Source organism: Mustela nigripes, chromosome 7, assembly GCF_022355385.1.
Source record: "Mustela nigripes isolate SB6536 chromosome 7, MUSNIG.SB6536, whole genome shotgun sequence".
NCBI classification, from domain to species: domain Eukaryota; kingdom Metazoa; phylum Chordata; class Mammalia; order Carnivora; family Mustelidae; genus Mustela; species Mustela nigripes.
The window spans coordinates 125,086,932-125,100,141 of record NC_081563.1 but is presented as its reverse complement, the minus strand read 5'-3'; the positions used below and the strand labels follow the sequence as shown (position 1 = coordinate 125,100,141).

The window sequence follows — 13,210 nt, the reverse complement described above, 5'->3', positions numbered from 1 at the left end:
CTCCGTCCGCGCCAGGCAGGGCTAGCCCCGCCTTCGCCTACGCCTCCTGGCGGGCTTAGCCCCGCCTCCCCCTAAGCGTCTGGTGGATTTAGCCCCACCTTCTCCCTCGGCCCGCTGCTGATTTAGCCCCGCCTTCTACCTTTGCCAATGACAGAGGCTTTCCTGGCAGCGGTGGCCTAGGGCGGTGGGCGGGGCCACGCAATGACGCCACCCGCGCGTTTCCGGCCTGAGAAAAACGTCGCGTTTCTGAGGAGACGGCTTGTCTGGCAGTTACCACCGCGCTAGAAGCCTCCCGACCGGCCGCCTGCATCACCAGCGTCACCATGGGGGCTGTGCTGGGCGTCTTCTCCCTCGCCAGCTGGGTGGGTTCTTCGGGGTCTGGTGTCTCCGTCGGACGTGTCGTTTGGGGGAGGGCGATAGGGATCCCCAAGCCCAGACGCGATCGGGCCTTGGCCGGGAGCTTGGGGGGACGGGCCCTGGGCTGCAGAGAGTATCCCAGGCGCAGACCAAAATCCGTGATGTCCCCGGCCCCCCCCTCCCATCGGGATCGGGCGACTCGCCTTCCGGGTTTGGGGGAACGTCGGAGGCCGGGCCGTCATTGTTTACAATTTCGATTGCCCCGCCCCCGCGAGGCTTCCGGCCTCTGGGTTCCTCTGGAGCTGGAACCCGGACCGCGGAATGAGAGTTCCGGGGCGCGGCGCTCTGCTTCGTTTCCAAGTACCCTCCTAAGGCGGCGTCGTTTAATTTGGGGCGGCTTAAGTGGTATTTTTATCCCGGAGCATGGATTTGCCTTTGCTAGAGACTATGTGGGAGATTTGGGATTTTGACCCAGGCTTGTGTGCAGTTGTGGTGCAAAGGAAAGGCGGCCTTGTGGATTATTATTTAAAATTGGAAACCGTGGCGTGAACGTTTTGGGACTTGTCCAAGGCATTTATCTCTGGCTTCCAGTAACATGAAGCAAATAACCCCAGCATTCCTCCTCTTGAGAGCTGCTGTGAGGAGGATAAAGTGAATAAATGGGTGGAATCGCTTTGTAGATTGCAAATGCCTTACTTTAAAAAAGGAAGTTTTAGGATCTGTGGAAGAGAGTATGGTGAGTTCCCTCCTGTAGTTTCTCCTGAGGAGCACGATTCTTTAAAATCACTTCTTGTCTCATAACTTTCCAACGGTTTAATTGACCAAGGACTCAGTCTTCGCTCATTGCACTACCATTTCTTAGGGACAAAGTACAAAGTGTATTTTCCATTCTTTAAGGTTGTTGATCCTAAGTCAAAAGGGTATTTGGTCATTGACAGGTTCCTTGAGAGCAGTGGCTTTCCAATTTTTTGGCCTTGACCCAAAGTAAGAAATATATTTTGCATAGCTGATTTAATATGCCCATTTATACACAGGTTTCATGAAATAATTTTTATTTTTATCATCTGCTGTACAATTTTTCTGTCACATTAGAACAAATCCAGGTAAGTTGAATTTTACAGTCCAGCAGTAGGTCAAACTGTTTGCAAAGTAGATTTAGGAAAAAATACACAGTTAAGAAGGTAATTAAGGAGTGAATTTGTAATTTGAGACAAAGTGGTCTGTCTTACTGTGATAACCTGAAACACATTTTGTCTTTGATAACGCTAATATTTATATTCATGCCATCAAAGCATTTCTATCTGTAAATTGCTTTTCTATATTTTTAATCCCCTTTATTCAACAGGAATAGCAAGGGGGGCAGTGTACCAGAGAATGGAATGAGTGAGGGGAGGAAAAATAGGAAATGAAGTCAGAAAGGTAGCAGGGAGCCAAATCATGTAGGCTCACAAATCATATTTGTATTGGCCTTTACTCTTTTCTTTTTTTTTAAAGACTTTATTTATTTATTTGACAGAGAGATCACAAGTAGGCAGAGAGGCAGGCGGGTGGGGTGGGGGGGGAAGCTGGCTCCCTGCTGAGCAGAGAGCCTGATACGGGGCTCGATCCTAGAACCCGGGACCATGACCCGAGCCTAAGGCAAAGGCTTTAACCCACTAAGCCACCCAGGCGCCCCTTGGCCTTTACTCTTAACAGATATGGGGATCCATTATAGAAAAGAAGAGTGATGTGATCTGGCCAATGTTTTAACAAGGTGGTTGTTGGAGAACAGACTATAGAAAAGAAAGGGTAAAGCACTGGAGAGGAGAAAAAACTTTGCCCGAATCCTCTGTTGGGATAGTGGCCTGTGAATTAAAGTGATAATCTTAGCGAGAGAAAAAAGAGCTATATGTACGTGTGCTACACACATACTGGCAAGATGTTATTTATCACTCAGTGATGAATAACGCAAAGGGATGGTAGAAAATAGGGCTTGTTATACACCTTACTTACTAAGGAAAAAGGAAGAAAAGGCTTCTAGTTAGAACAAAGAGGAGATAAGTAAGTTGGGGATAATACTTGTTTATGTAGTTGCAGAGGTCTTTTTCTTCTTTATGGCCATAAAACTCCCTTGGAGAGAGAATTGATGGCATCCTCATATCTCAGAAGTTTCAGCTATTAGTCACATGAGGAAACCTCCAAGATTTTTTTCCCCTGTATCTGTTGAATCTCAAATGTCTTCACCTTAAAACAATCTTTATACTACCTCTGCTTGTGTGGCTACGGGAGACAGGAGCCATTGCATTTAATCCAGCTTGAAAGATGATAGCTAAGGGTGCTAAGAAAGTGGTCACATTCTGGAGATACTCATTTTTTATTATTTATTTATATTATTCTTAACTATTATTTATTATCTTAAAAATTATGTAGGCTCCATACCGGACTTGGGGCTTGAACTCACGCCCCCGAGATTAAGAGTTGTATGTGCGTGCTACCGACTGAGCTAGCTATGTTCCCCAGATTCTGGATATATTTTGAGGATAAAGCTGTTGTGCTGACAGTTTAGATGAGAGTTTTGGAAAAAGAGAAAAAACATCAAGGGTGACAAGGTTTTTGGCCTGAGTAACAGAAAGAATAATAGAGTTGTTACTTACTGAGATAGGGAAGTGACATAACATACAGTAGGACAGCTCTGGTCCACAGATGAAGTAGCTCCTGCAAAGGCTCAAGAAATAAAACAGTAGGTGGTCTCTCCAAAAGGCACTTATATCTTCATGATACTTACAAATAAATGGGTGTATTCATTTGCTAGGGCTAGATTTTAAAAAAAAAAAAAAAAGCCACAAATTGGGTGGTGGCTCAAGCAACAGAAGTGTGTTGTCTCTCTGTTTCTGGAGGCTGGAAGTCCAAGATTCAGATGCCAGCAGGGTGACACCCTCATCCTCAGCGTGATGAGGCAGAATCTATTCATGCTTCTTCCCCAGTTCCTGGTGGTTTGATACTCCTTGGCTTGCAGATCTCTGCCTTTGTCCTCACTTGGTGTTCTCCCTGTGCTGCATGTCTATACCCCAATTTCTCCTTTTTATGACACCAGTCATATTTAATTAGGTGCCTACTCTTCTCCGGTATAACATCATTTTAGCTAATTACATCTGCAATGACTCTATTTCCAAATAAGGTCACACTCTAGGGTACTTGAGATCAGGACTTAAACATATGAATTTGTGTGTGGGGAGGTGGGGAGATTACACACACAGTTCAACCCATAACAAACAGTAGGCAGTTATTGTGAGATTATTTGATAGGTCAGAAAATAAATAGAGTTAAGAGTATGAGAATGCAGACAAAATAAATGTAAAGCAATTAGTGTTATTGCTTTTTTTTTTTTTTAAGATTTTATTTATTTATCTGACACAGAGAGAGAGATCACAAGTAGGCAGAGAGGCAGGCAGAAAGAGAGGGGAAGCGGGCTCCCCACCAAGCAGACAGCCTGATGCAGGGCTTAGTCCCAGGACCCTGAGATCATGACCTGAGCTGAAGGCAGAGGCTTAACCCACTGAGCCACCCAGGCGCCCCAGTGTCACTGTTTTTGACTCTAAAACTTGTTTCTGTCTGCAGCCAGCTATAGACCTCTATTATGGACTTTTGGTCCAGATTGTAGTTTAGAATTGAAAACTGAAAATGGATGATCAATTTCTGATGGCTCTTGAGGTTACAGATGTTAATGGCTACCATGATATATTGAGCCCCTTCTGTGCCAGGCATCATGCCAGCTGTTGTCTGTTCCTGACATTAGCTCATTCTTTGTATAGTAACTGTTCAGGTAGGTGGTGTTATGCCCATTTTTACAGATGAGCAGACTGGGCTTTGAAGCTAAAATGACCTTAGCATCTTGTTCCAAATCACACAGAACCATGATGAAGTTCCCCAAGGTACCATCTATAAAAGGTAGGGACTGGGACCGTACTGTGAGACCAGCATCCCCCATTATTTACATCTGCTTCTGCTGATGATTCTGACTTCACCTGCCTTTGTAATGTGACTTAATGTCATCTTTAAAAGCAATTTGAGCGCTTTCCTAATTAAGCCTACATAAAACAACTCAAGATTATGCCGTTATCTGAAATGCTCGCCAGATATCCAGGTTATTTTTCTTTTTTCAGTTGAGGTAAAATTAACCATTTTTAAGTGTATAATTCAATGACATTTAGGACATTCACAGTGTTACATTGTTGTTGATGTCATCACATCTGTGTAGTTCCAGAACATTTTCATCACCCCAGAGAGAAGCCTGATTCCCATTAAGCAGTCACTCTCCATCTCATGTCCCTTCTCCTCCAACCTTTGGAAGCTACTAATGCTTTCTGCCTCTGAATTTATTTATTCTGAAGCTACTAATGCTTTCTGCCTCTGAATTTACTTATTCTGGGTATTTCATATAAGTGAAATACAACATGTGATCTTTGGGTCTGGTTTCTTTCACTTAGCATGTTGTTTTCTAGGTTGACCAATGTTGTACCAGGTATTAGTACTTCATTCATTTTCATGGCCGAGTATTATTCCAGTATATGGCTATATCACATTTTGTGTATCCGTTTGTCACTTGGTGGGCATTTGGGTTATTTCTGCCTTCTGGCAACTATAAATAGTGCTGCGTTGAACATTCATGTATGAGCTTTTGTTTGAGTACCTATTTCAGTTCTTTTGGGTGTGTGTTTAGGAGAGGAGTTGCTGGGTCCAATGGTGGATTCTGTGTTTAAATTTTTTGAGGAATCTCCAGATTACTTTTAAATTGAGCTAAATGGCTCTTGTTATCATTATATATAAGGGTTTCCATGTAGTGTTACTTGGTGCTATAATACCAGATTTGGTAACTAGGATTACTTAAATAGTAAGTGGAGGTAGATTTTTATGTTGTTTTTAAATAAAATATGCTCTCTGTATAAGTAACATTTATCGGGCTCCTCATATGTTTTAGGCACTGTTCCGTACTGCAGTGTCTGAGGGAGGAAGATTCTGTTATTCAGTCTATTTTGCAGATGGAGAAATTAGCTTAGCTTATGTAACTTGCTGAGTTAGAATGACAGAAATAATATTGACTCCCAAACCCATCCTTCTTTTTTTTTTTTTAAAGTAGGTTCCATACCCACTGTGGGACTTGAACTCATGACTGTGAGATCAAGACCTGAGCCAGGATCAAGAGTAAGACACTCGATTGACTGAGCTACCCAAGCGCCCCCAGCACCCAAGCTTTTAGCCACTTCCTCCCAGCCATAACTCTCTCATTTAAAGCCATCAAAGCCTGGTTTGCCTCATCTTCTACTCTGTGACCCTTATGACATGAAGGAGTCCCCTGAAAGAGGTCTCAAATGGCTGTGGTGTGCTTATTACAGGTTCCCTGCCTTTGCAGCGGTGCATCATGTCTGCTGTGTAGCTGCTGCCCCAATAGTAAGAATTCCACAGTGACTCGCCTCATCTATGCTTTCATTCTCTTCCTGGGCGCTGCTGTATCCTGTATCATGCTGACAGAAGGGATGGAATCACAGCTGAAGAAGGTAAGTAGAAGTAACAGTAGACTTAATGTACTGGTTATTTGTATTATTTTTCTAATTTGCACAATTTTAGTTGTGATTGACATTCTTACTTCTTTACGGTTGTAAATCTCAATCAAGTTCGTTGAAATTGTTGGGTTTTGACATTACTTTGGGGGTATGGTCAAGACATAGAATATGAAAGTTTTAGTTGTTTTCCAAAAATGAGGGTACTCAGAAAGAACATGTTCAGGTTCTACTTTAACAACTAAGAGAAAGATTTTCAAAGAATGGCAGGAAAATATTATCTTCCCATGTATGTTTCAGATTTAAACATTTGACCTAGATTAAACCTACACCTGTGGAAGGAATCAGTTGTAGCATGAAAATTCATGGCAGAATGGGAGATAAACCACATCAGTAAGAAAAGCAAAGACGAGAACACTTCATTTTTATTTGCAAAATGCAAATTGTTTATACTTTTTGGTGACAAGATTATAAGCGAATTGGAAGGCAATGAGAAAAGTCCCTCAGGACAGTCTTGCACTTGTTGAAGTAGTCAGTTGTATAAATTCAGGCTTTCTTACGATGGGATATAATCTTTATTTAAATGTGAATATTCCCATAACACTGAAATTGCTTTTTCCAGATACCTGGATTCTGTGAAGGGGGATTTAAAATCAATGTAGCTGATAGAAAAGTGGATAAAGATTGTGATGTTCTGGTCGGTTATAAAGCTGTGTATCGGATCAACTTTGCCTTGGCCATCTTTTTCTTTGTCTTCTCTCTGCTCATGTTAAAAGTAAAAACAAGTAAAGATCCCAGAGCAGCTGTACACAATGGGTATGTACATTGATTTTATTATTTACTTGTTAGATTATGGTGTAGATCCTCCCCTTGAGCAGTTAATGTTGCCATCCTGATGGAAGCAGTAGAGTATTTGAATCAGTGCCTCACATACATTTCTGACCCATTGTACATGGGAAGTTGTTTGAGAGTCATTTTCAGTTGGGAGTTCTGTAGCACAGAGGGGCTGAAGGGGAAAAGGAGAGTCTTGTCCTTTTTTTAATTTAATTTTTATTTATTTATTTATTTATTTTTAAAGATTTTATTTATTTATTTGACAGAGAGAGAAATCACAAGTAGGCAGAGAGGCAGGCAGAGAGGGGGTGGAAGCAGGTTCCCTGCTGAGCAGGGTTCGATCCCAGGACCTTGGGATCATGACCTGAGCAGAAGGCAGAGGCTTAACCCACTGACCACCCAGGTGCCCTTGTCCTTTTTTTTAATACCTTTGTTTCAAGTTCCTAGATCTTTATCAGACACCTGTGAAACAGTTCAAGGATTGTGCTAGGCACTGCATACACACAAATATGTATACTTTTTATTGTTAAAAGATAAAAATGTATCTGATTTATTAAACAGTGTACAGAAAGATAAATTAGATATGTTTGGGCCATGGATTTACAAATCTTTTGTTTCCCATTCCTGACTGCCCCCAGTTCCCCTTTGACACATAATTCTTACTTGAACACTGAAGGAAGTTTTGTACACTTTATATGTATTATAATCCTCTTTTTATAGATGAAGTAGCTAAATTTCAGAAAGGTCAAATAAAATGCCTGAGATCTCTGAGCCAGTGAAACTTGGAGTTGGGATTGAAAATCAGGTTTGTCCAGCTCTAAAACCTGATTCTTTCCATTCTGCCATACAAGGCAGTCTTTAAAGGTCATGGACTGAAAGGGGCGCCTAGGTGGCTCAGTGGGTTAAGCCTCTGCCTTCAGCTCAGGTCATGATCCCAGGTTCCTGGGATCAAGCTCCGCATGGGGCTGGGGTGGGGGGGCTTTGCTCAGTGGGGAGCCTGCTTCCTCCACTCTCTCTGCCTGCCTCTCTGACTGCTTGTGATCTCTCTGTCAAATAAATAAATTAAAATCTTAAAAAAAAAAAAAGACATTTGGGAAGGTATGTGCTATGGTGAGTGCTGTGAAGTATATAAACCTGGTGATTCACAGACCTATACCCCTGGGGCTAATAATACTATGTTGATTTAAAAAAAAAAAAATCATGGACTGAAAGCCGGGTTTGGTCCTAGCTTCGCCAGTGATGAACTGTGTGATTGTGGGCACAAGGTACTTTGTCCTATGTTGAGAAAGAAGGATTAGGTGATAACTTTTCCCTAAATCCAAGGGTTAATTGCTGTATATGTAGCTAACATTGTTTGTTTAGAATACTCCAGAATTGGGGCGCCTGGGTGGCTCAGTGGGTTAAAGCCTCTGCCTTTGGCTCAGGTCATGATCTCAGGGTCCTGGGATCGAGCCCCGCATCGGGCTCTCTGCTGAGCGGGGAGCCTGCTTCCTCCTCTCTCTCTGCCTGCCTCTCTGCCTACTTGTGATCTCTCTCTGTCAAATAAATAAATAAAATCTTTATTTAAAAAAAATACTCCAGAATTGTAGAAAAATTCTTGTCTTTAATCGCTAAATGTAGGGAAATTCCTAAGTTATATGTTTTTCTCTTATGTCTATGAATTTTGTGTTCTTTGGGCTAATATTTGTCCTTGAATTGTATGAAAGATTGAGTGGGGCAATTTCATGTCAAATGAAGAAATAAGCCCAGACAGTCATGTTGGAATGCTACTGAGTCCCTATTTTTGCATTTCGGAAATTAACTTTTCTCAGTATAAGGGCAAAAATTAACACTTAATAAATGTACTTTTATATTTTAATAGGTTTTGGTTCTTCAAAATTGCTGCCATTGTTGGTATCATGGTTGGCTCTTTCTACATCCCTGGGGGCCATTTCACCACAGGTATGGCTCACTACTAAGAGAGCTAATTATATATACACAGTCTACAAATGATGGAGTTGAAGCTACATTTTCTTTACTGGTTTTGCAGAACTGGCAATTAAATGAGGTGGTGTTCAATTATACGACTTCATACTAATATTAAGGGAGTAATTACTTGATTAAACCCAGGAGGCATTCAGCCCATTGTTTCTTAGCTGTTTTGGAACCATAAGTTGCCAATATTTTAATAGTTTACCTCCTCACATGGCAGTACTAAGTTAATCCAAGAGCTTGTCAACATGGGGACCTGTAACTCATATGTGTTCTACTATCCCTGTCTTAATACACTTTTTTTTACCATAATATCAAGTGACATCTGTGGATTTCCACTGTGATTTTTTATTCCCTTGTGGAGGGAAGGGCTTATTGTACCATTTGGAATGTCAGCTCCCAGGCTGCCTTGGGCACAAGGTAAACAAGCTTTAAAAGGTCTGAAGCCCAATCAGACTTCTCAGAGAATGCCTTTGAATTTGGAATAATGTTGCTGTACTGCTGGAGACAAAATATGTCTTGACCACCTCTCTCTTAATTGAATGGAAATTGTTTTAAAATTGAGTAATAACATCTGAAATGTTACTCCTATGGTAAGAATAACGTCTTTCTTTTGGGTTCTAGCTTGGTTCATTGTGGGCATGGCCGGGGCCTTTTTGTTCATCCTCATCCAGCTAGTGCTGCTGGTCGACTTCGCTCACTCTTGCAATGAGTCATGGGTAAATCGAATGGAAGAAGGAAATCCAAGGTGCTGGTATGCTGGTAGGTATCTGAACTCACCTGTAAAAGCCATACTGCATTATGCTATCTTAAGCAGGATGTACAGTAAACACCTCCATTGATTTAAGTGTGTAAACTTCCAAATTAGAGCTGACTTTCTTAAAAACTAGTCTCCCAGTTGAGTCAATTCTGAATTATATGCATTACGGGAAGGGGGAGGCACAGATTGTAGAAATCATTGGCTTCTCTCCATTCATTTATTTTACGATTCGTAACGTAACCAAATGTGTTCGGATAAGAGAAAAATGTTGTGTTAGTGATGTGTAGTTCTGGTTTTGATTCCCTTGTTTCCACTGACAGGGAACTCAGGTGGATTATACATAACGGGACATCTGCCCACCTCCCTCAAGCAGATAGAAGTGAACAGTCCTTACTGCTTTCTTCAGAGTATCACCCACACTCCTTGTAAAAGCTTTTTGGTGGAAAAGGGGCACTTAACATTTCTAGGGTGGAAATACAGAATTTATAGCTGGTAATAATGGGGAGGGAATTTGGAATCCTCTACTACTAGGGGCGATGACCCAGCCATACCTCATTTAAAAAAAGCAATAGTTGAAATTCCTAGCCCCTGCACCCCACGCATTTTAAACGTGATAGCTCCTCTTGTGTCAAGAACTTGAAAGGCCAAAAATCACAGAAGAAAACAAATTCCCCGTTATCCAACTCTCTGGTAATTAATACTTAACTGTTAACATATTAGTCTGTATCTTTCCAGTCTTTTTTCTTGCATATGTATCTTCTATGTATAGAAAAAAAGTCACTGAAAAAGATGTATACTTGTATCTTTTTTTCCTTTTATTTATTTATTTATTTATTTATTTGACAGAGATCACAAGTAGGCGGGGAGTGGGGGAAGCAGGCTCCCTGCCAAGCAGAAAGCCCCGGGCTGGGCTTAATCCCAGGACTCCGAGATCATGACCTGAGCTGAAGGCAGAGGCTTAACCCACTGAGCCACCCAAGTGCCCCTGAATACTTTATCTTATTAATTTTTTATATGTGTTAAACATTTGGATAGGTTATAGTTTGACTTATTTTAAAACCTCGAAGGAGCCTGTGAATGTGTGGCAGTAAATACCTAATAATATGTCTCTGAGCACATTTCTGCCTTTTCCCTTAGAATAAATTCCTAAAAGTAGAAGAGGGGAAGGGTATGGATATTTTAAAGGCTTTTAGTACACATTATCAAACTGTCCAGTTTTCTTTTTTTGTTATTTATCTGGCTTGCTTTTTAAAAAATAACTAAAGCAAAAAAAAAAAATTTTTAATTTAAAAAATAACAAAAGCAAAGCCAAAAAACCCCAAAAATGAATACTGTGTTCACCATAAACACAGAGGACGGAACTTAATAAAAAATAAAACATGCAGATTTCCACCCACTTGCAACCCACCTTCCTCTCCAGATGTAACCATGATTATTGGATCTTTATAATTTGTGCACACATACATGTTTTTGTTATTTAGATGTAAATAGGTTCATATAATACATTGTTCCATCACTCGCTCTTCTCATGAACTATATGATGAGTATTTCAACTATATGATGAAGTATATCAACTATATGATGAGTATTTTCTAACATATCTGTGAGTACAGATACATCTTAACTCACTTAATGGTATACAGTTCCATGGGGTTCCATGGTGTGGTATACCGTAAGTTATTTAACCATTGCCCTATTTTGTTGGTCACTTCAGTTATGTATAATGACTACTTATTTTAGCATGAGATTTAAGAAATTGTTTTATTTTGTGACACGTTGGAAATCCTGAAACACCTCCCCATTAATGACTCATAAAAATTTATTGTTTTAATCTGTTTATTTCCTTTTTTATAATTCACTTGAATCCCTCAACTTTAGAAGAATTTAATAATGAGTTGCAGATTTGTCCTCCTTTGGAAGTAACTAAAAAGTAGAGAAGTCTTGCGTATTCATATGGAAAAACATTAAGAACTGTACTAGTACTTTGACATACAATACCATTTTATACCAACATCATATTCATCATTTAATTTTAAATATGCAAGTGTGGAGGTTATAAGTAGAAACTGGTTTTCTTACAATTGTGCCTTGAATTAAGTACAGGTTAATCAAGCTCATCATTGCTACAGTTGGTCTGAGTATACTCTTACTCTTCCATGTTTTCTAAACTTCAGAGTTACATAGCTGATTGTTGCCTATCCATGTGAACAGAAAGGAATATTATTTTTGAAAATAGCAAATACGCCACTCTCCCACAGTGAGGTGGTCTCATCGGGACAGGAAGTGGGCTTACGTAGCCCATGGCTGCAGAAGACAAATGACATAAAAGATGCCTGTCTGTTGTTTTCTGCCGACACCATCCCTGGCGTTTAGCTTGCTGGAACTGGGCCAGTTTGAGGGCTTACAAGTTTTGCAAGTTCCTAAGAAAAGTTTATAATACACATTATTTAGCTGAATTTACTCTAGCTTGTTTTTCAACCCATGGAATCAAGGTAGATAATCCAGAAAGTGAATCCACTTGCTTGAATTGAACACCAGGCCACCTCTAGTGCGGTCTGAGATGTCATCCTTGGGTCTTCTGTAATTTCCCTGTAAAATGTTGACCACCATAACAGTAAAATAATGTCTCTATTTTTATATGGGGTAGAAGAAAATTGGTCTTCATTTGAAAAGCTTGTTCCAGTTGTGAGCATTGCTGTGGGTTTCCCTCCTTCCAGCTTTGCTGTCTGTCACCAGCATCTGCTACATTCTGTCTGTCGTCTTTGCCGGCTTACTCTACACTTACTACACCAGACCAGACGGCTGCGCAGAGAACAAGTTCTTCATCAGTATTAATTTGATCCTTTGCTTTGTGGTTTCTATTATATCCATCCATCCAAAAATTCAGGTATGGTTTTCTGCTTTATCCTCCTGTGAAAAAAATTTTTTTTTTAGTATATGTTCATTTGAGAGAGAACATAAGAGAGAGAGTACAGCAAGGGAGAGGTGCAGAAGCAGATGGAGAAAAAGACTCAGGGAGCCCAATGTGGGACTCGATCCCAGGACCCTGGGATCATGACCTGAGCTGAAGGCAGACGCTTAACCAGCTGAGCCACCCGGGCATCCTCCTGTGAAAAATTTTTAATTATTGCCAGACTTAAGCTGATGTAATCTTTTATGTGAGTTTATGTTTATCTACGTAAACGTTTTCCCATATTATAAGTTCTTCATAATTCTAATTTAGTAACTGTAAAATGTGCCATTGAGCACCTGTATCATGATTAAGTGAATTGTTTCCCTATGAAAAAGTGAATAATTTCCCTAGGAAAAAAAACCCTAGGTAACCTGAGAATTTTATAGGTCTTATAAAATAGTTTATGTTGGGAGAATGATTCTTACGAATCATGAGCTAAGCTGTTTTAGGGGGGTTAAATTAGAAAATCACTGCTTTAAAAAAAAAACATTGCTTTTAATATTTAAAAACAAAACTCATGCATGTGAGTTTCATCATTTAAACACCATACTTTAAAAAATTTATGGAGGTTTTTTTTTTTAAAGATTTTACTTATTTGAGAGGCACCTGGGTTGCTCAGTGGGTTAAAGCCTCTGCCTTTGGCTCAGATCATGATCCCAGTGTCCTGGGATCGAGCCCCGCATTGGGCTCTCTGCTCAGCGGGGACCCTGCTTCCCCCTCTCTCTCTGTCTGCCTCTCTGCCTACTTGTGATCTCTGTCTGTCAAATAAATAAATAAAATCTTAAAAAAAAAAAAAAA

The 13,210-nt window shown here is 40.4% G+C and overlaps 1 protein-coding gene across 2 annotated transcripts in view; it reads left to right on the top strand.

Annotated features, from left to right (window-relative positions):
* The first annotated feature begins 154 nt into the window (after positions 1–154).
* Positions 155–13,210, top strand: part of SERINC3 (serine incorporator 3) — a 25,933-nt gene continuing 12,877 nt past the window's right edge. For both annotated transcript variants that reach the window (XM_059407062.1, XM_059407061.1), the window contains exons 1-6: positions 155–362; positions 5,730–5,891; positions 6,517–6,710; positions 8,590–8,669; positions 9,324–9,461; positions 12,177–12,346. In XM_059407062.1, the coding sequence (XP_059263045.1) occupies positions 324–362; positions 5,730–5,891; positions 6,517–6,710; positions 8,590–8,669; positions 9,324–9,461; positions 12,177–12,346 (783 nt within the window). In that variant the 5' untranslated portion in view covers positions 155–323. The remainder of the gene's footprint in view (positions 363–5,729; positions 5,892–6,516; positions 6,711–8,589; positions 8,670–9,323; positions 9,462–12,176; positions 12,347–13,210) is intronic.